General features: G+C 37.5%; 1 protein-coding gene and 1 long non-coding RNA gene across 6 annotated transcripts in view; both read left to right on the top strand.

The window, feature by feature from the left end:
- Positions 1–23,755, top strand: part of CCSER2 (coiled-coil serine rich protein 2) — a 196,183-nt gene that overhangs the window by 34,046 nt on the left and 138,382 nt on the right. For all 5 annotated transcript variants that reach the window (XM_086680170.1, XM_086680171.1, XM_086680172.1 and 2 more), the window contains exons 2-3: positions 19,017–20,466; positions 21,630–21,826. In XM_086680170.1, the coding sequence (XP_086536296.1) occupies positions 19,056–20,466; positions 21,630–21,826 (1,608 nt within the window). In that variant the 5' untranslated portion in view covers positions 19,017–19,055. The remainder of the gene's footprint in view (positions 1–19,016; positions 20,467–21,629; positions 21,827–23,755) is intronic.
- Positions 22,088–23,442, top strand: LOC147576024 (uncharacterized). Its single transcript, XR_015241677.1, has 2 exons — positions 22,088–22,133; positions 22,257–23,442. It is a non-coding gene; the product is annotated as an uncharacterized LOC147576024 (long non-coding RNA).

A 23,755-nucleotide genomic window follows, 5' to 3' on the forward strand; every position in this document is an offset into this window, starting at 1 on the left:
TTTTTATTTTTATTTAAAATATTTATTTATTTCTGAGAGGGAGAGAGAGAGCATGAGCAGGGGAGCAACAGAGAGAGAGGGAGACACAGAATCCAAAGCAGGCTCCAGGCTCTGAGCTGTCAGCACAGAGCCTGATGCAGGGCTCAAACTCACGAACTGTGTGATCATGACCTGAGCTGAAGTCAGATGCTTAACTAACTGAGCCACCCAGGCACCCCTGGATGCTGAGAATTTTAAAAATGAGTCTTTTCTTTCTTTCTTCTTTGTTTTTTTTTTTTTTAATTTTTTTTTTTAACGTTTATTTTTTTTGAGACAGAGAGAGACAGAGCATGAACGAGGGAGGAGCAGAGAGAGAGGGAGACACAGAATCGGAAGCAGGCTCCAGGCTCTGGGCCATCAGCCCAGAGCCCGACGCGGGGCTCGAACTCACGGACCGTGAGATCGTGACCTGAGCTGAAGTCGGACACTCAACGACTGAGCCACCCAGGCGCCCCTGTTTTTTTGTTTTTGAGAGACAGTGAACAGGGGAAGGGCAGAGAGAGAGAGGAAGATAGAGAATCCCAAGTAGGCTCTGTGCTGTCAGCGCAGACCTGATGTGGGGCTCAAACTCACAAACTGTGAAATCATGACCTGAGCAGAAATCAAGACTTGGCCGCCTGACCAACTGAGCCACCTAGGTGCTCCTAAAAAGGAGTCTTTTAATTAAATTACTAAGTATATGTTGTATGCACTTTCATTATGCTTTAAAAAAAATTTTTTTTAATTAAAAAATTTTAGAGAAAGAGTATGCAAGCAGGGGTGGGGGCAAAGAGAGAATGAGAGAGAGAGAGAGAGAGAGAGAGAGAGCAAGAACCAGCAGGGAAGGGGCAGAGAGAAAGGGTGACAGAGGATCTGAAACGGGCTCTGTGCTGATAGCAGAGAGCCCGATGCAGGGCTCAAACTCACAAACTGTGAGATTGTGACCTGAGCTGAAGTCAGATGCTTAACTGACTGAGCCACCCAGGTGCCCTCAGAGAGAGAGAGAGAGAGAGAGAGAGAGAGAGAATCTTAAGCAGGCTCCACACTCAGTGCAGAGCCCCATGTGGGGCTCCATCCCATGAATTTGGGATCATGATCTGAGCTGAAATCAAGAGTCAGACCCAGGTGCCCCTTGAAATTATTTGTATTGTACAATTTTCCTATGTGCTCACAACCATTTATTAAGACCTAGTCCCTACCTTTTGTAGCCCCATTCAGCTGCAAGCCCAATTCCCATACTCTGCAGGTTGAGCCACTCCTGACTAAGGTGGACTAATGGGGCCCACAATTAGTGTGGCTACTATAGTTGCAGTGTTCAGTGTTCCTGGGGCTAGAGCCCTGGACAAGCTGCCACCTTTTTCACAACTTAGCTATAAATTAGAACCTCTGCCTTATTTTCTTGTCTAATCTCATAATGGGAGTAGAAGCCCATCTTGAACTTGTATCCTATGGGTGCTTGCTCTAGGTACTGTTCCCAGTGTTTTAAAATTTTAACTTTCTCTTTTAGCTCTTTCCCTGCATCTTAGAGCCTCCCAGGTGCCCAGAAAAGAGGGCACAAAATTAGAAAAAAATGAAACCATTGCATTTATATTGTCTTAAGTTACTGGCTTTTTCTTTCTTGTCTTTAAAAGACTGTTTCCTGACTCCATTTCTTTATTTTTTTACTCTTGAACTCACCTGAGTAATTTTTCTGTGCCTCATCTTGTCTCCTGAAACTGATTTGGCAAAAGTGACCAAATTTGTAAACTACTAAGTCAAATCATTCTTTTTAGTTTTCTTTCCTTATCTGTGGAATTTGACACTACTATTACCATTTAAAAATTCTCTTCCAGTTCTTTTCTTCCCTCTTGTATCATACATTCTTGGCCTTCTTTGTTACTTTTTTTTTCTTTTGATTATCCCTTAAATGTTGGTGATCCCCTGGACAGTGCCCATAGCCTTTTCCTCCTTGTTCTACATCTTCTCTAGGTGGCCTCTCCTGATTTTGGTGGAACATTTGACCATTATCTCTATCTAATGATTCCCAAATCATCATCTCCATTCAGATGTTGTCCTTGCATTTCAGACTCTCTTACATGACAGTAAACACCCCCACCTGTACCTCCTATAAGTACTTCAAAGTCAGGTTGACATGCTAAGTTCATGATCTCTTTCTCTAGACATAATGTTTGCCCTTAGTTAAAGATACTATCCTCTGTCAGGTCAGACAGCCTGAAATCTGGAAGCTCATTTTTTCTTTCATCTCTTACATTTAATCAGTCAATTACTGATCTATTTACTTATTAAATATTGTGTTCTCATTTTGTGTTTACTATTGTGATAAAATTCTTTTTTTAAAAAAAAATTTAATGTTTATTTCTGAGAGAGAGAGAGAGAGGGAGAGGAGGAGGGGCAGAGAGATAGAGACACACACAGAATCGTAAGCAGGTTTCAGGCTGAGCTGTCGGCACAGAACCCAATGTGGGCCTTGAACCCATAAACTGTGATATCATGACCTGAACTGAAGTTGGACACTTAACCAACTGAACCACTCAGGCACCCCAAAATTCTTTTTTTTTTTTAAATTTTAAATTTATTTATTTTGAGAGAGGGAGAGAGAGAGAGAGAGAGAGCAAGCACAAACAGGGGAGGGGCAGAGAGAGAGAGAAAATCCAAGCAGTCTCCACACTGCCAGCACAGAGCTCAATGGGGGGCTCAAACTCATGAACTCATGAGATCATGACCCTAACCGAAATCAAGAGTTAGACACTCATACCTGACTGAGCCACCCAGGCGCCCTGTGATAAAATTCCTAAGATTCAATATTGCTAATACCTTTTGTATTTGAACCTTTTCTCTAACTTTTTTGTACAATTCTTGCCATCTTTCTCTAGTTATAATCCAGTCTATCTCCCATTCTTCCTCTAGTCCATCCTCCATACTGAAATCATGTCAAAATTTCAAAATTTCAGACATTTCAGCATTGAGGTCGGATTATTGTTTTTCTGGCTTAAAACCCTTGACTTCCTTACTGCCCATAGTAAAGTCCACAATTCTTAGTATGGCACGTGAGGCCTTCCACAAGCTGTGTTTTCTTTCCAGTGTTCTCTTTTCCTGTTCCATTTCTTTGAACCCTATTATCTGCTCTTGTTTAATAACAGTTAATAACTGTTTGTTGAACATGCCATGCTGGTTCTGTGCTTCTGTTTAGGCTCTTAGGCTGTGTTGCTCCTCACATGCAGTGTCTTTATTATTGTTTGCTATTTATCATTTGAGACCCAGCTTGAACATTGCCTCCTTTATGAAGCTTTTTATGATATCCTCTTCTCCCAATTAAGGACTCTTTGAGTGTGTGTCCCCATGTACTACTCTATACACTTCTCCTGTAGCCATTATAGCACTTCATTGCCCTTTTCTTGTCTATATGTCTTTTTCTGTGTGTGGAATATCTTATTGTATCCACACCCTCAGGCACAGAGCCTGACCTGTAGTAGGCTTGCAGTAAATGTTGGATGACTGAATGAATGTAAGTTGTTACTGTAATGAGATATTCCTTCCTTAGGTAGGAGTTCCTTTGCCAGATCTTAAGCTTCTCCTAGAAGGTATTATATCTTACCTTGTTTATTTTTCAGGATCTTGTCTCATAGGTGCTTAATAAAAAAGTGTTCCAGTAATCTGAGGTAGAGGTATGCAGTGGCTTAAACTGGGCTTCCCTACAGAGGAGGAAGTTGAATTGTGTTGGTCTTAAGCACAGTAAGAATGTTCTTATATTTAATGGTCCTTATGTTTTATCCATACTTCACAAGTAATTTGTAGATGAAAACATTGTACCTAACTTTTGATACTTGCCAGGTCAAGAAGATTCTCAGTGTCAGAACTCTGGAGATTGATTAAATGCTGTTAACTAGTTTGAGAAGTTTTACTTTTTAAAAATGTTAAAGTGTGGGTGTCCTTGTTGCTGTTAAATGTTGTGGGGTAATTACCTAAAATAGTTTGTAATTCAATGACACAAGGAGTCAGCATATAAAGAGCACAGACTGAGACTGAGTGGGTCATGTCCCATTTCTTTTGTAATTTCTTTTTTTTTTTAATGATGTTTTATGCCAGAAGTTTTAATTTCTTCTTCAAAAAGACTAAAGAGTTTGATATCATGGATATGTGTAGGGATTGAGATTCTAAATTAGAATAAATTATTAAGTGAGAAGGAAGCTGTCAGGGAAGAGATTTATTTGCTTGTTGGGTTTCATAACCCAGTATAGTTTGTGGAGGGGTGAGAAAAAACCAATATCATGAATTTGAGTACTTGTTTTGCCTAGGAAAAGAGATTATACAGAACTTTATAAACTAGTTTTGTAGGACCTCAGGTATTAGTTGAAATATACTGCCTATTTTGTGTCAAACTGTGTTATGATTTTTATACAGAAATGTTGATACTGTGGATTTGAGGTAAAACTGACAGTTCTCAGCAAGACACTGTTAAGGGATATGCTCTTCATTTATAAATCACCTACGTTTATGAAACACCAGTTTTGTGCCAGGCTATGTCTGAGGACCAGAGTGAGGAAACAGATGAGTGAAAGGATAGTCTGGGTTCTCAAAGAACTTGGCCTCCAGTGGGGAGAACATAAACCTGAAGTGGTCTGAGGAGCACTTCTTGGTTTGTTGACAAAAAATAGGAGCCCACAACTTACCCTGGTATGCTGGGGTCTGTAAAGGTTGCTTGATATTATATAGAACATGTGAAGGATGAGGGATTGTGCCTGCCAGGCAGAAGAAACTCTATGTGCAAACATATGTTAGTGGTAGACCATGGTATGTTGTGCGAGCTGTGAATCCTGAAACACCTTAATAAATCAACCATGAGCCTTTATAAGTAATTAGTGGAATAATCCTGGGCTGATGACTACCTATACTATCATAGAAACCTTGGAAATAGAACTTGGTCCCCAGTGTATGTCCTGATAACATCTTTTAGAAGACTGATTATATTTTTGTGCATGTTTTACTGTTTTTACACGCATGTCCAGTGTTTGCTGTGTGAATGCAAGGTTTGATATCTGTTTTAGTCACAACTAAATCCCTGGGAACTTGTCCAGTGACTGGCTTATAATGAATGCTCAGTAAATATTTAGTCAACAAATAAATGGTATTAAAGATGACATTGTAGACCTCAGTGACCTAAGGTCAACCTAGTTCTTTCTTGCAGCTTTGCCTGAGCATTAGTTCAGGTAGTTGGCTTATGCAAGAAAAATCTACCTTCAGATAGATACTTCAGATAGTATCACATTCTTGGTAACATGCTCATGCTGATAGGCATGTACAAACTGAGACCTATTGAGGAAAAAAGAGATTCCTATCTTCTTTCATATGTTTACTTGCTTCCTTTACAAGTACAAAAGCTTATGAGTTGGAAGTGAGTAGAGGAACCTTTGTATGTAGGATATATGAACCTCCAGCATTTATTTTTTCCTCATGGTCCCAGGACCCTGATTGGTTTTGTGAAGTTTGCTCCTCAAAAGGACTACTGCAACCTTCTCCTACTATTATTGACTCAAGTGATGGAAACCTCTAACTCTCAGCTATAGGTAGACCTTTTTTTTTTTTTTTTTTTTTAAGAGCCGTATTCCCAAAGGTTTAGTTGATTCGGTTATTACTAATAATATTGTATATAATTCAAGAACTGACTGGAAACTTGGTTTGTCTGCTTTATGGGCGCTTGCACCTTGAAGGAACTAGATAGAAAACATTGAATGTCCATTCTTTGAAATTCTGTAAGAATGGAGGGCTGCAATCCAGCTATTCTTTCAGCTAGAAATCTCTAATCCATGAAATCTCTATTTTAATGAAATAACTGAGTTGTTATGATAACTCTGGGACAGATCCTGTGGTCTTGAGGTAACTCTTGAATTATCAGAGAAAGCTTATATTAGGTGTCCCAATCGGTCTTGCACCAAGTGTATACTATTGAATTCTGTGTATTACTCAGTATTTGGTTGTCAGAATGATTTGTTACCTAATTTTATCAGGTGGTTTATTATTTAAATATTAGTTGTTCGGTTGTATTTGAGATATATTAAAATGAGTTTTGTGATTTAATATAGTCTCTTGTATTAAATACTGTGTTTTTAAAGTTTAAATATGGGAAGGGAGCTGGGAGTATTAGAGAGGTCTGTGCCATGCTGATAATGAAATTTGATTCCTATGCTGATAATGAAAATATATATATATTAATACATTGAAAATGGATGTATTTGCATTGTGACTTGTTTGGGTACAATGCATTGTGACTTGGACATTTTGGTGGAAACATTTTGTTTTACTTAAAAAGTAAATTATTAAGTATCTCACTTAGGTAAACCATAAAGTAATGTGGGACATAGCAATTTTTGCATCATTTCTGAGCTTTGTATTATGGTAGCATTCTGGTGTGGTAGGGGTCAAGGATGCCTGTTGTTCTTATTACTTGATAGTGTTTTCATGAAAAATCCCTTTGCAAATGTTAAAACAGGTCCAGATTAGCTTCATCAGATTAGATTGTTATAGTAATCTGCAAACAGCATGGCCTATAAGATCAAAGCCATGATTAGGTACTATTACTTATCCATTATTTACATATGAAAAACTGAGTTTTAATGAGAGACCAAGTAATTCGTTCTATGCCATACTCCTAGGAAGTGGTGAGTATAACATTCTAATCTGGGCAGCTTCACAACCCTCTTAACCATTAATTACCCTTTACCATTTTCCAAGGTAGTTTTTCTCTTGAAACTTCTCAAGACTTGATTAGAGCAGTTTATGCCTTATGGTACTGTTAAATCAAGAGACTTCTGTGGGAGGAGTTAAATGTAGAGATCTAGACATTGGGAGTTCTCTGAATGGAAGTATAAGATGAGACCTATTGAGGGAAAAAGAGAAGTACTCCTGAAGGGACTGGGGAGGAACGGAGGAAGAAAGAGGGGGAGAGAGAGAGAGAAGGAGAGAAAGAGAATGAATGCTAAGAGGAAGGGGGGAGCATGTCAAATGTGCTGTACTTTATTACACCTCTCTTCCTCTTATGGAGACGTCCTTATTTGAGGTTTACTTTTTTAAGGGAAAAAGTATATAGAGATCTTAAACATACTTCTCTACAGTATGGTGATCCCCCACCCTGCCTGTGAGTTATCACTCAGCTTTTAGCAGTTATCAGTATTGTTTTATGTAGAACACTTATTTTATTTTTTTTTAAATTAATTTTTTTTTCAACGTTTATTTATTTTTGGGACAGAGAGAGACAGAGCATGAACGGGCGAGGGGCAGAGAGAGAGGGAGACACAGAACTGGAAACAGGCTCCAGGCTCTGAGCCATCAGCCCAGAGCCCGACGCGGGGCTCGAACTCACGGACCGCGAGATCGTGACCTGGCTGAAGTCGGACGCTCAACCGACTGCGCCACCCAGGCGCCCCTAGAACACTTATTTTAAAAGTATGAGCATTATACTCTTAACACTCCCAACAACAAAAAAATAACATCTGTTATATGATTTGGTACCCATTTCATGATCAATTTTCCTGAATTGTCTCAAAAACAATTTTTATTACTGGGGGTTGATTACATTAGAATCCATGTGAAGGCTTAATTAATTAACATATCTCTTAAACTTGTAACATTCTCTTTCTATTTGCTGAGGAAAGAAACTGAATCCTTCCTCTTGTAGCCTTTTCACACTCCAGATTTGGCTGATTATGTCTTTATGTTTTTAACATTTATCTGTTCCTTGTCTTGTAAATTTGTAGATCTAGAGGCTTGAATAGATTCAAATTGAGTTTGTTTGGGCAAGAATATTTCATGGATGGTCCTGTGTATGTATGTCCTCTTGTTTCATAATAGGACATTAAGATTGATTCAGATTCAGGTGTCTTTTTCAATTAATGGATTTAACAGTTATTAATGATTGCTACCTGGATATATTAATTCATTAGGGGCTGCTTGCTAACCAACACCAAGTATATCTGATTTTCTTATTTTGTGATTCCATGTTTGTTTTCTGCATTCATTAGTTATGATTCTACTATGAAGAAAATTTTCATCAGTTATTTGATTGCCTTGAAATATAGGAAGTATTAGTGTGAAGACTTTTAAATCTTAGAGAAACGTTTTTTACATTGAGTTATAACATACAATCAAGTGCATAAATCTTAAATGATGTACCTCTTGGTGAATTTTTACATAATTGTTCACCTGAGAAACACCATCCAGATTAAGTTATAGACTGTTACCAACACCTCAGTCAATCTCTTCTCATAGAGGTAATCTTTGTTCCAAGATGTAACATGTAGAAATACATGTTTTAAGGTCTATTTTAGACATGTTGACTTGGAAACTCTGGGGTGGCAGTGGGGCAGTAATCTTGTTTTAATAAGCCCTTCCAGGTGATTCTGATGCACACCAACATTGGTGAACCACTGCTTTGTTCTCATCTTTTTTACCATCATTAGTTTGGCTTGTTGGTTAACTGAGCACTTTTTATGTTCCATTCTATTTCCCCAGGTGCAATGGATCTTTCTCTGTGTCCTAGAGGTGAGAGGGTTTGCTGCCCCTTCCCCAGCTATTTAAGGTTTTGCTTCATAAGATAGAAGGATGCATAGAAGCCAGTGGGGCTTTGTCCTTGTCCAAGCTTAGCCTCTTATCTCCTGTATGCTTGTGCCATTGAGAGGAGGCTCTCTAATGCCTTGAACAGTAGGTTGAAGCCCTTGAAAGAGAGCTTGCTATTCCAAACTGACATTTTACTCCACATTTGGCTTTTAAGTATCCATGAAAATGTTAGCTTATTACTCCTTATGGTGATCACCTCCTTCTCATATGCTCTGCTAAAAGTGAAACTGTTAAAATGTCTTGTCTCTTCTTGGAGGATCTTAGCCCCCTTTGGAATTTGGGATTATTCCAAATTATTTGGTTGCCTTCTGATGTTGGCTCTCTGATTGGCTCAAGAAAAGTTAGGATTTTGAAGATTATCTGGCTGTTCCAGGTTGTTAGGTAGTAGTGACATTCGTTGCAGCTTTCTACAGCCTAAGTGAAAGTGACATTCTGATCTTTCTATAAATGGAACCACACTATATGTACTCTTAAGTATCTGGATTCTTTTGTTTAAAGGATCTTGCTAGATTCATCTGTATTGTTGCATGTAACCAATAGTTAGCTCTTTTAAAAAATTACCATGTTATATTCTATTAGGTCAAAGTTACTACAAAAATTTATTTTTCTACGATATTATTCTTTCAGTACAGCTAAATCTTAACAAAATATTTCATTTTGGGATTTCATTTATTGTCTGCTGTATACTGAACAAGCTTAGGGTTGGGTAATGTGTTCAGGTGTATCAAATTTAGTCTGTACCATATGTGAATTTATAGCCTAGCAATCTGTGTTCATGTTACACCTGTCACTCTTCTCCCTGATACTTGATCGTCTATAGCCCTGTCCTCATTGCCTATTTAATTTAGGAACTTTGCTTGAGCAGGTCCAAAATACTGAAGGATTGCATGCCATGATTTTTCTATAACCAGTGTTTTATAAAATGTCTATGGTTAATTGTTATGCCTATATACTATTTTAAAAGGCAGTGCAACCACTCAGGTGTTAGGCTTGGCCATTATTCAAGCAGCTTGACATCTGTCATCTTTATTTAGCCCTCAGCACCTTAATGTCGTTTGCATGCCCCACACAGTTGAGTTTTACCGGAACTAAATGATAAAATTTGGAGGGAGAGTTTTGTGGTTTGGCCAAGGGCAACTTCTGGTTTCTCTTTATCTGCCAGTATTCTCCTTGTTCCTTAAATTAAAATTTCACAAAGTGATATGCCTTGAATCTACATTTAATAACATTATTTAATGTTCCTAAGCCACAGACTAATTTAAAGCCTCTCTTTCACAAATTGTTTTGATACCTATCTGCCTGAGTAAAAAGTTGTAACCGGAGGACAGAAAGGTCAGCTTGATATAATAATGGGGCTTTGTGTTGAGCTTGATGTGCTCTTTTTAAAACTATGAACACTCTGGAATAAAGTACTGTTTTAAACCTTTACTTTTGGCTGAAGATGTCAATTTTGTTTATTTAATTGTTGTAATCAAGCCTTGAATCAGTTTATGCCACAGATGAAAGCTAAGAGAAACAGGGTGGAAGGGATTTGGAGGAAGTGGTTGAGTAACAAAAGGTAAAAAAAGAAATTAAGATATAGTTATTTGAATGTGAAAGCACATATTAAGAAGTGACTGGTGGGGCACCTGGGTGCTCAGTCGGTAAAGCATCTGACTCTTGATTTTGACTGAGGTCATGATCTCACAGTTTATTGAGTTGGAGCCCTGAATTTGGCTTTGTGCTGAGAGTGTGGAGCATGGTTGGGATTCTATGTCTCCCTCTCTCTCTCTGCCCCTCCCCCACTCATGCTGTCTCTGTCTCTCTCAAAATAAATAAACGAACGTAAAAATTAAAAAAAAAGTGGTTATAGGTATGCAGTCATCAGTATTGCTGTTCAGTTCATTGCTCTTGGTCTCGTTGGTGAATTTATGCCTATGTACATCCCCCAAATGCAGGCAGTTCATACCTTCTAACAAGCTATTTGAAAAACTAAAAAAAGAATGTGAGGGGGTATTTCCTCAGATGATAAGGTAATGGATATGAAAGGAATTTGAAAAAGTGAAAGCTTCTAGTGCTCTGCAAAACTTCTCATTTAATTATACAAAGGTTCTTTGTAGTATTTATGCTTCCCTAACCTTAGTATCCAGTCCTTTCCTTCACTCGTGTCCCTAACTCTCAGTAAGCCTCTCAGAATATTTCATTCCTTTCCCAGGAAGGCAGTGTATGTGGACTCTGTAATCAGGTGGACTTGAACCTGATCCTTTTCAGTAGTTTATGAATTTTTAGACAAGTATTTTATTTTAGCCTTTCCGAATCTTGGTTTATCTGTTTAAAATGGGAGGAAATCCACAAGTAATGTGAATATTAAATAAGGATAGAGTGGTAAGCAGGACACATACATACATACATAATCATATGTAAAAGTAAAGTTTGCTTTTTGTAAAATTTTTTTTTTTCAACGTTTATTTATTTTTGGGACAGAGAGAGACAGAGCATGAACGGGGGGGGGGCAGAGAGAGAGGGAGACACAGAATCGGAAACAGGCTCCGAGCCATCAGCCCAGAGCCTGACGCGGGGCTCGAACTCACGGACCGTGAGATCGTGACCTGGCTGAAGTCGGACGCTTAACCGACTGCGCCACCCAGGCGCCCCTAAAGTTTGCTTTTTGTCTTCCCTTCCCATCCAATTGTGGATTCCTTTTATTTTATTTATTTATTTTTGTTAAGTTTATTTATTTTGACAGAGAAAGAGTGTGTAGGCAGGGCAGAGAGAAAAGGAGAGAGACCAAATCCCAAGCAGGCTCCACCCTGTCAGCATGGAGGCAAATGAGGGGCTCTAACTCAAGAACCCCAAGATCATGACCTGAGATGACATCGAGTCACCTGACAAGTAACCGACTGAGCCACCCAGATGCCCCTTGTTGTGGATTCCTTTTAAAAGCAACAAACAAACCAAAACCAACCCCCCCAAAAAACTTTTATTTATTAGAAATTTATATGTAGTATAGTCAAATTATGGAAGGAGTCTAAATGTCCATCAACTGATGAATGGATAAAGAAGATGTGGTTTATATATACAATAGAATACTACTTGGCAATGAGAAAGGATGAAATCATGCCATTTGCAGCAATGTGGATGGAACTGAAAGGTATTATGCTAAGTGAAATAAGTTAGAGAAAGACATATGTTTTCACTCACATGTAGAACTTGAGAAACTTAATAGAAGACCATGGGGGAAGGGAAGGAGAAAACATAATTTCAAACAGAAAAGGAGGGAAGCAAACCATAAGAGACTCTTAAATACAGAGAACAAACTGAGAGTGGATGGGAGGGCAGGGGAGAGGGGAAAAGGGGTAATGGGCATTGAGGAGGGCACTTGTTGGGATGAGCACTGGGGGTTGTCTGTAAGCAATGAACCACGGGAATCTACCCCCAAAACCTAGAACTCACACTGTATGTTAGCCCATTTGACAATAAATTATATATATATATATATATATATATAGAGAGAGAGAGAGAGAGAGAGAGAGAGAAATTTATATGTAGTTTTGAAAATTCAAATGTGAAATACTAATAGTGTAAATGTGCTGTACTTAAAAAAAATCATTTTACAGAAATTAAATCAGAAAATCTCAGACATTCCCAGGCCCTATGCCAGGTATTATTTTTAGTTCAGCATTAAATTAAAGCTCACAGACAATATTGAAGTGTTTCAGAGAAGATGATATCATTAGATTTTGTAGCCAACATGTACTTTTTCAAATTGTTATGACTGCATCTTTTAATCACTTAACAGACTGCATATCAGGGAAAGTACATCAGAGGTAGCATAGCTATAAAATGAGGCAGACTCACAATGTATGTTTTATTTTATTTCATAGTTATACAAGCAAATGTGGGAGAAAATTTCATGAATATTTAAAGATGATAGGTAGCTCATTAACTAATAAAGTGACAATATTCATAATATAGGCAGATATGGAAGCTTTACAGTTGAACTATCAGATTAGTTTATACTGAAACCACAGCCCATGATGATTAATTTTATTTATGTTATAAGCATTTGTGCATTTAGAAATCAAAAATATTTTTGATAGGAATAGTATATTTTTCTGAGTGGTGACACCCCAAACACTTTGTAGTAATAGTGCATCTTTCTTGTGGGCTTAACTTATGCCTCTAAGTTATTAATATTCTGGTGTTCTTGGGAGATAATATGCATTACTCTCATTTTAGGCAGTAAAATAGAGGAATAGAGAAGTGAAGGAGTAGAATGTGCTGTCCTTAGTCTACTTGTGATAGACAAGGAAATATTAAAGCCTTTCTGATTCACAGACTGACTTACCAGAGGGCAGAATCTTTAATGTGTGTTACTTAGTGATTTGCAAAATAACCCTTATATAGAATATCATTACTAGTTTTCTTAGGGTTATCCTGAAAGTGATTGTAGGTGTGGGAGTATGTTTTGTGGTATAGACTGTTATAAAAAATAATGGCATGGAGGTCGTCTGGAATGGATATTGCCCCTGTCCTTTTGCTGGTCATGTCAGCTACTGTTGTGTGATCATGATAATTTATCATAGAGTCTGAGTTTGACTTCTGAATCTTTTTCAACATATTGCTTGAGGTAGCTCCTACCAGTTAATTACAGGCCCCTAAAACCAAGTTATTTTTCAGTCTTGACTTATCATTTATTAAATTAGCTTGCACTAAGAGATTATGAATGTACTTAAAAAGTTGAGGATCTTTTGGGGGCCCCTGGATGGCTCAGTCAGTTGAGCATCCTACTTCGGCTTGGGTCATGATCTCGCGGTTGGCAGGTTCGAGCCCCGCGTTGGGCTCTGTGCTGACAGCTCAGAGCCTGTAGCCTGCTTTGGATTCTGTGTCTCCCTCTCTCTGTCTGCCTCTCCCCTGCTTGGGCTCTGTCTGTCTCTCTCTCTTAAAAATAAATAAAATGTAAAAAAAAAAAAAAGTTGAGGATCTTTCAAATTTGTGGTTCCCAAAGTATATAACTCTTTTTTTTTTCAACGTTTTTTTTTTTTTTTTTTTTTTTTTTATTTATTTTTGGGACAGAGAGAGACAGAGCATGAACGGGGGAGGGGCAGAGAGAGAGGGAGACACAGAATCGGAAACAGGCTCCAGGCTCCGAGCCATCAGCCCAGAGCCTGACGCGGGGCTCGAACTCACGGACCGCGAGATCGTGACCTGAGCTGAAGTCGGAGGCTTCACCGACTGAGCCACCCAGGCGCCCCTAGTCTAAGGTTTTAAGTTATCTTTAAAATTCTTCTCGGGGCGCCTGGGTGGCGCAGTCGGTTGGGCGTCCGACTTCAGCCAGGTCACGATCTCGCAGTCCGTGAGTTCGAGCCCCGCGTCGGGCTCTGGGCTGATGGCTCAGAGCCTGGAGCCTGTTTCCGATTCTGTGTCTCCCTCTCTCTCTGCCCCTCCCCCGTTCATGCTCTGTCTCTCTCTGTCCCAAAAATAAATAAACGTTGAAAAAAAAAAAAAAATTCTTGAAAATTATCTGTAATCTAACACTATATAACATAATTACTGTTGCTATAAAAAGAGTTGTCAGAATCATTCAATTTAAACACAGATTTGTATTTTCATAAACTTAAATGTTGTATAAGAATGGTTTATTTGATCACTAAGTTTATGTGTTTCATTAAAGTTACTTTACTTGAATAAAAATATATGCTTATGTTACCTTTAATACTGATTAAAAAAAATCAGAAAATAGACTTGTTTTATTAAAACAAGTATTGTTTGGGGCGCCTGGGTGGCGCAGTCGGTTAAGCGTCCGACTTCAACCAGGTCACGATCTCGCGGTCCGTGAGTTCGAGCCCCGCGTCGGGCTCTGGGCTGATGGCTCAGAGCCTGGAGCCTGTTTCCGATTCTGTGTCTCCCTCTCTCTCTGCCCCTCACCCGTTCATGCTCTGTCTCTCTCTGTCCCAAAAATAAATAAACGTTGAAAAAAAAAAAAAAAAAAAAAAAAAAAATTTTAAAAAAAAAAAAAAAAAAAAAACAAGTATTGTTTTGCCAGATACTTACCTTAGTTATGTGAACTTGGTTCTTAAAACCTTTCTGAATTTCTGTACAAATAATTTTTAAAAGTATAACATATTTAAAATATTTGAAGATCAATTTTCGTATTTTTTGAGAGTTTTGGTCTTGTTCAATTTATATAAATGCATATTTATCTCTATAAGCTAATCAGAACAGTGCCGCTTATAATCTAATTTATTAATACCCTGTAGGGGTAGGAAAGTAATTTGTACTTGGAATGAGAGGTAAATAACCTACCTGAGTTATAGTAGATACACAGACAGTGAGAGAGTTTTTATCGTTTCCAATTCTACAGTTTTAGCTGTGGCTACAGAGTTAACACAAACATAAAACCTGACTGTCCATGTACCATAGAGTGATTGTCCTTTCTGGTCAGCATGAAATTCTTAATTGATTTGAGCTCAGAAGAGTAAGCAGAAGAGATAAATGAATAAATGACTAATGAATCGAATTCTCCTTTTTCTTTCACCCAACCCAGAATAGGTCTATGTCAACCATCAGGGATCAGTAAATGGCAGTCCATGACATCAAACTCTCAATTGTTACAAAGTGATTTTTTTTTCTGCCTGCATTCCTGGAGAATTATTTCTTTATCCTCGATGCTTTATTAACTTAATCTAGATATGTACTTAGATCTATTGTTGATTTTATTTTTCCTTCTGTTCTGTGGATTTTTTTTCTCCTTTATTTTAGGGATATTTTCTGTTATGTCTACTTGCTTTTTCTCTTCTATTTAGTTATTCTACTTCAGGGATACTAATTATCTTTCTGTTCAATCTCTGCCCTACATCTTCTATCTAAGTGCTTTGATACTTTTGTCTTTTTTTCTCCTGACTACTCAGCTTATTTTAAGATTTTTCTCCTTGCCAATTAGTTTGATTTTCAGTCTTTGGTTCTTTACTTCTTAATTGATTTCCTTAGCTCTATAGCTTCTTTTCAACTTACCTATTTTGCCTTTTTATCTTTGAATTCTTGTTTTATTAAATGTGTGTTCTTATTAAGTTGTTCTCTGTTACAAAGAACTCACTGGGGATTTTCTTATTTCCTTGTTACATTTTTCTTCTTTCTGGATTCTTCCTTTGTCTGCTTGCTATAGCTGTTGTTTCTCTCCTTCCTTCTACTCCCTTGTTTATGTAGTTGTGTGGCCACTTCTTTTTGTCTCTCTAGGTAAAGACTTGACTAGCTAGATCAAGACTTTGTATTTGCTCTGATATAACATAGGTGAATTCCCATTGATGCCTTTGTCACTTGAACTGTGACTTTGTCTCCTTTTTTTACCGCACCCCTTCAGTACACTTTTGGAGCAGTTGTATGTTGTTCTCTGTCTGCTTCTCTGTGGTTGAAGGGTGTAAGGTGGTGTTGTGGAGAGAACTTTTCTGGTGCCCCAGCCTATGCTTGCGTATGCTTTTACAGATTTTTATATAATCACAGAGTATCTAGTGAGCAGTAAGCATATAGCATATTATATTTCTGCTAATGTTAGGGTAAACACTTTAATTTTTATCTCATCTTTGTAATCTCATCATGTAGCAATGATATGTCATACCTTATTAAACAGTTCCTCAAATAAAGGACACTAGTTGTTTTTAGTTATGTACATTGAACCTTTGTGAGTTTGTTTTGTGTTACCTTTAAAATAAATTTGGGAGGTTGAGATTAGTGGACTAATTAACTTTATTAAATCATACTTTTCACCGTGGCACTAACTGTGCATACCGTTTATATTACTAGTTGAGATAGTTGCTTAAAATTATAGCTGATAGCTCCACCCTTAATGTCAGACTTTTTTGTGTGCTATTGTATTCTTTTCCTACATCCTACCATGATCTTATTTAAAAAAAAATTTTTTTTATGTTTTTATTTATTTTTGAGACAGAGAGAGACAGAGCATGAGCAGGAGAAGGGCAAAGAGAGAGGGAGACACGGAATCTGAAGAAGGCTCCAGGCTCTGAGCTGTCAACACAGAGCTCGATGCGGGGCTCAAGCTCACGGACTGTGAGATCATGACCTGAGCTGAAGTCAGATGCTTAACCAACTGAGCCACCCAGGCGCCCCTAAATTTTTTTTTTAATTTTTTTTTTAACGTTTATTTATTTTTGAGACAGAGAGAGACAGAGCATGAATGGGGGAGGGTCAGAGAGAGGGAGACACAGAATCCGAAACAGGCTCCAGGCTCTGAGCTGTCAGCACAGAGCCCGACGCGGGGCTCGACCTCAAGGACTGTGAGATCATGACCTGAGCTGAAGTCGGACGCTCAACCGACTGAGCCACCCAGGCACCCCACTAAATTTTTTTTTAGTATTTATTTTTGAGAGAGAGAGAGACAGAGTGTGAGTGGGGGAGGGGTACAGAGAGAGGGAGACACAGAATCCGAAACAGGATCCAGGCTCTGAACTGTCAACACAGAGCCCGGAGGGGGGCTCGAACTCACAGACTATGAGATCATGACCTGAACTGAAGTCTGATGCCAATTGACTGTGCCACCCAGGCGCCCCATCCTACCATGATTTTAGTAATGAATTTTAAAAATGAATTTTAAAAATTATTCCAGTTTTTATAAGCTCACGTATGCTTTAAAAATTAACAAAATCATGGGGCGCCTGAAGGCTCAGTTGGTTAAGTGTCTGACTCTTGATTTCAGCTCAGGTCATGATCTCACAGTTGGTGAGCCTGCTCCCTGCATCAGGCTCTGCACTGAGAGTGCAGAGCCTGTTTGGGATTCTCTCTCTCCTCTCTCTGCCCCTCCCCTGCTCTCTCTGTCTCTTAATCTCTCTCTCTCTCTCTCTCTAAGATAAAAAAAAAAATGAACAAAATCACATTTTCTTATTTTTGTAATAATTCCATTTTTATTCATGATTTTATCTATTTGGGTCATCTCCCTTTTCTTTTTGAGAAGCCTGGCTAGAGGTTTATCAATTTTGTTTAGTTTTTCAAAAAACCAACTCTTGGTTTCATTGATCTGCTCTACAGTTTTTTTAGATTCTATATTGTTTATTTTTGCTCTGATCTTTATTATTTCTCTTCTTCTGCTGGGTTTGGGGTGTCTTTGCTATTCTGATTCTAGTTCCTTTAGGTATGCTGTTAGATTTTGTATTTGGGACTTTTCTTGTTTCTTGAGATAGGCCTGGATTGCAATGTATTTTCCTCTCAGGACTGCCTTCGCTGCATCCCAAAGCATTTGGATTGTTGTATTTTCATTTTCATTTGTTTCCATATATTTTTTAATTTCTTCTCTAATTGCCTGGTTGACGCATTCATTCTTTAGTAGGGTGTTCTTTAAGGCTTTTGGAGGTTTTCCAGACTTTTTCCTGTGGTTGATTTCAAGCTTCATAGCATTGTGGTCTGAAAGTGTGCATGGTATGATCTCAGTTCTTTTATACTTATTAAGGGCTGTTTTGTGACCCAGTATGTGATCTATCTTGGAAAATGTTCCATGTGCACTCGAGATGAAAGTGTATTCTGTTGCTTTGGGATTCAGAGTTCTAAATATATCTGTCAAGTCCATCTGATCCAATGTATCATTCAGGGCCCTTGTTTCTTTATTGATCCTGTGTCTAGATGATCTATCCCTTGTTGTAAGTGGAGTATTAAAGTCCCCTGCAATTACCACATTCTTATCAATAGGGTTGCTTATGTGATTAATGTTTGTGATTAATTGTTTTATATATTTGGGGGCTCCCGTATTTGGTGCATAGACATTTATAATTGTTAGCTCTTCCTGATGGATAGACCCTGTAATTATTATATAATGCCCTTCTTCATCTCTTGTTACAGCCTTTAATTTAAAGTCTAGTTTGTCTGATATAAGTATGGCTACCCCAGCTTTCTTTTGACTTCCAGTAGCATGATAGATAGTTCTCCATCCCCTCACTTTCAATCTGAAGGTGTCCTCAGGTCTAAAACGAGTCTCTTGTAGACAGCAAATAGATGGGTCTTGTTTTTTTATCCATTCTGACATTTTCTTATTTTTAAAGGCGATAATATTGTCCAAAGTGAAAAAATAATTTGGATTGAAATTGGAAGGTGTGCTATAGAAGTACTTCTTTTTTTAAAAACACAGTCAACATCGGTAGTCTAATTTTATTATTTCTGGATTATGCTATCACTGTGCATAGCCCAAGTTTATAAAAGTGTTTATAAAAATGTTCTTTGCTTTCTCCTAACATTAATTTATTAATTTAATTAGTGCATTCAATATTTATAAAGAATTTTTTAGGAATCATAAGTAGCTTTTGTGCTTTGATCATTTAATTGTCTAAGAATATATATTCTTATTATGTAATACCCCATGTAATTGTGCTTATTTAGGAATGTTTAATCTTCTTTTTTTGTCTCCTCAGATTCTGTCAAATTTTAAGAACAAATGCACCTTATAGCTCATGGAAGAAAAAACACAAATCAAGTCATTTTTGGGTTCCAAGTTGCCAAAGTATGGAACAAAATCTGTGAGAAGTACACTACAGCCAATGCCCAATGGGACACCTGTTAATTTATTGGGAACTTCCAAGAGTGGCAATGTCAAAAGTTACATCAAAAATAATGGCTCTGATTGCCCATCATCCCATTCATTTAATTGGAGAACGACAACTAAATACCAGCTTAGTGCACAAAGTGCTGAAGAGCGTAATAGTACTCAAACTTCACATGATAAAGTGATTGATCCTGAAAAACATGTACCTACTCAAGGAATGTTTGATAAAAATGGGATAAAGGGAGGCTTGAAAAGTATTTCTTTACTTACATCAAAGTTAGCAAAGCCATCCACTATGTTTGTGTCATCTACAGAGGAGTTAAACCAAAAGTCTTTGTCTGGACCATCTAGTTTGGGTAAATTCACCAAAGGCACATTATTAGGAAGGACTTCATATTCTTCAGTCAATGCTCCAAAATCGCAGTTGAATGGGTTGTATGGAAACCGTTCATCTGGTAGCATACAAAGGCCTAGAGCAAACTCCTGTGCCACCAGAAGCACTTCTGGAGAAGGCTTAGCACAATCCCTAGACAATATTAAATCTCTTACTTGTGAAAAAATGGTAAGGTCACAAAGTTTTTCACATTCCATTCAAAACTCATTCCTTCCACCTTCATCTATAACCAGATCACATTCCTTCAATAGAGCTGCAGATCTTACAAAGCCTTATCAGAACCAACAGCTACCCATTAGAGTGCCTCTGAGGTCCAGTATGCTAACAAGAAATTCCCGGCAGTCAGAAGTACTCAATGGGAATGATCATTTAGGGTATGGATTTAATAGGCCTTATGCTGCTGGTGGAAAGAAGCTGGCTTTACCAAATGGCCCAGGTGTAACATCCACGTTGGGTTATAGGATGGTTCATCCCTCTCTACTGAAATCTAGCCGACCTCCATTTTCTGGGACTATCACAGTTGATGGTAATAAAAATTCACCTGCTGATACATGTGTAGAGGAAAGTGCTGCACTTATGGCTAAGGACAGAGCTACTAGTAAAGACCAAGAACTAATTGAAAATGATAGTTACAGAACAGAAAATGACCAGACCATGAAGCATGATACTAAAATTAGATACCTGAGTGATGATGTGGATGATATTTCTTTGTCTTCTTTGTCGTCTTCTGATAAAAATGATTTAAGTGAAGACTTTAGTGATGATTTTATAGATATAGAAGACTCCAACAGAACTAGAATAACTCCAGAGGAAATTTCTCTCAAAGAAGAAAAGCATGAAAACGTACCACCGAAGGATATATTTGATTCCCCAAAGGAAAATGAAAAAAGTAAAACTGATGAGTGGATAGATATAAGTGTCTCTGGTAAATATTAATATCCTTAAATTTGTTTGGTTTCTCCTAGATAATATAACTGAACTTAGGATTAGCTTTTGAATAATTCCAAGGTACTGTCAGTTTCATGGAGGGATGGATCTAGATAAAATTGGGGCAGGGCAACATTTATCTTCCTTGTGACTTTTGCTTCTGGTCCTATTTTTCACTATTTAAAACAATGTCAATAAAAACACTCTTACCCTAATGTATCTTACCTTTTTCTTCATTGACTGTCATGCATTGACATGTCATGCATGTCATGCAACTTTTCTTGCTTCAAAGTTTTTTTCTTTTTCCCCACTTCCCTCAATAGTGGCATGCTATTTTAAACCATCTCTTCCTTTACAGTAATAGATCCTATTTGTTTAGAGTAAACCTATACCAAAGGGTAAATGAGCTAATGTTTTAATATAGGTTATGTCCAATGTAATACATATTTTTATCCCAGAAATTTTCATTTTTTTAAAGGAGGACTTAGATTTCTTGTTTAGCAAAATATTATTGTTATAATTATTATATTATATTGTTATATAATAATAATAATAAGTGAGATTAGCACCTGTTAAACATTTCTGCTTGTACTTGGTTATACTGGCACTGAAAGTCTGGAGAAAATGTATCTCTGCCCATATAACCTGAATAAAGAGCAAACTGAAGGAATTGGGGATAGACTTGTGATCTGGTCAAGGGCCTGGGCCATGCCTAAAGATAGGCATAAACCCTTGCCTATTTGAGGGTCTTCTAGTTAGAAGTGATTGCCAGAACAAGTATTTCCCTTACAAGGAGGCAACCCTGAACTTGAATGATACATACTTAGTAAGGAGTTTCCTGGCCAGTGTGTAAAAGTAAATATCTTAGGAAATATTAAAAGAAATGAGGCTTTATTTATAATTCTAGAAATGTTGGAGAAGTGAAAGATGGCTCAATGAATTTTCTTCATGTGTATTGGGAAACATTTCAGTAAGTTATTTAAGATTTTGCCTCCTGATTTTTTTGTTTTTTAGAACTTAGAAAATTCTATAGTTACTGATACCTTTTTGCCAACTTTTTTGTTATAACGAATTATTAGAGCTTATATTTTTAGAACCTGAGAAATATATTTTTGTGAATTAATAACTTTTTTTCTTTCTCTTTTAAAAAATCAATTGAAGACAGGAGTGAATGTACAAAACATACTTCTGGGAATAACTTGATTTCACCAGATACAGATTACAGAGCTGGTTCTTCATTTGAGCTCTCTCCATCTGATAGCTCTGATGGAACATACATGTGGGATGAAGAGGGCTTGGAGCCCATTGGAAATGTACATCCAGTTGGGAGCTATGAGTCCTCGGAAATGAACAGCATAGTATGTATGGATTTATATATCCTTTTGAAAGATTTTCTTTACCTTACTATGTAAAGACTTGTAATACTGACTAGATTTTCTTAAGTTTATGAATTAGCTCTCCTAGTTTAAGAAAACGAAATTTGTATCTGTTAAGGGCCTATAAAACATCTGACCTTAATACATAATAAAGCATATATTTGTGTCACATGACACTTAAGTTAAATATACTCTCATACATATTTGTAATATATATATTTGTAATGTATTTGTAATATATTTGTAATATATACATACATACATATTTGTAATATATACACATATATTTGTAACATATTTGTAATATATACATATTTGTAATATATACATACATATTTGTAATATATATTTGTAATATATACACATATTTGTAATATATACATACATATTTGTAACATATACACATATATAGGTAGATAGATATACTGTATTCAGGTTAAGCTAAGCTACTGGTTCTCAAAGTCAGGGAGGAAGGCAGTGTCTGGTCTGGAGCTAATTTTGGTGGTTATATTGAGGGGTGCTATTGACAAATAGTGGGTAGATGCCAGGAATGCTGCTTAATGTCCTAAAGTGGCATAAGACAACACCCACAGCAAAGGGTTATTCATCCCAAGATGTCAGTAGTGCCTCTGTTGAGAAATCCTGGACTAGGCTATGCTGAGGTAACATTTAAGTGCCAACTCAGTGGCTTAACATAATAAAAGCTTATTTTTTTTACTATTTCAAAGTCTGTCGTAGGTCTGGAAAACTCTATAGGGTAACTGTCTTCAGTGTTTTAAGCTGCTTTCATCTTCATCATCACCAAAAGAAGTGGCTTCACCATCTCCTTTTGAGGCCACATCTTTTCACTGGTATAGAGGAAGAGTGCTGCTGGTCTGATAAATGCAATTACTTGCCTTGGCCTGCAGATGGCACATGGTACTTTCACACACAACCTGTTGATCCTAACTAATTTTAGGTACTAACTCCGCAGAAGTGTAATTTTCCTGTGTGCCTGGAAGGCAAGGGAACCAGATTTGAGGGAGCACTAGAAGACTTACCATATATTTTTATGTGTGTATTTTAAGAGACATTGCAAGTAATGTGGCTCATATGCCATAGGAGTAAAGTGTGGTTTGTGTGGTGGCAGTGATTCACTGTAATTATTCATTATATAAAATATGATTTTACAGTAGTTGTATGGGAAACTTGGTAGTCTTTTGGATATATTAAGTTCCAAGTGGATTTCAGGCAGTGTAATTTTCAACACTGTCGTAAACCTGTGACTTCGGAAAAACAAAAATTGTTATCAGAGGCTTGTTAAATTGCACATAGGGAGGACACACATTTTAATTTAGAGAGAGTATCTCTATCTCACTAGATAAAGGAAACTTAGAAAAGATTACAGGGGCACCTGGGTGGCTCAGTCAGTTAAGCATTTGACTCTTGGTTTGGGCTAAGGTCATGATCTCACAGTTTGTGGGATCAAGACCCATGTCCAGCTCTGTGCTGACTACATAGAGCCTGCTTGGGATTCTGTCTTTCCTCTCTCCCTTGATCATTCCCCGCATGTGCGCACGCTCTGGCATGTGCTGTCTGTCTGTCTGTCTGTCTCTCTCTCTCTCTCTCTCTCTCAAAATAAATAAATGAACATTAAAAGAAAAGAAAAGATTACAGTTTGGGGCCGCATGTGCTTTCTTACAAGGACTTTTTAAAGCGAATATGATCGAAATGGGGATAAAAATTGTTTCCAGCAGATGGCAGCAATAATCCACTTTAGTACCGGACATTTTTCAGAGATTCTCACTATTTTCAGTTAACTGTTCCTGTAACTTAATGATGAAATAGCCTCTAAAAGAGTTCAGAATGCACTTGAATTGACCATTCGTCTTTAAGTTCATAAATCTTCTGACCTAAGAGGAAAAAAGTCTG

This window comes from Puma concolor, chromosome D2 (assembly GCF_028749965.1).
Source record: "Puma concolor isolate L17-30 chromosome D2, mPumCon1.1.hap2, whole genome shotgun sequence".
NCBI classification, from domain to species: Eukaryota; Metazoa; Chordata; class Mammalia; order Carnivora; family Felidae; genus Puma; species Puma concolor.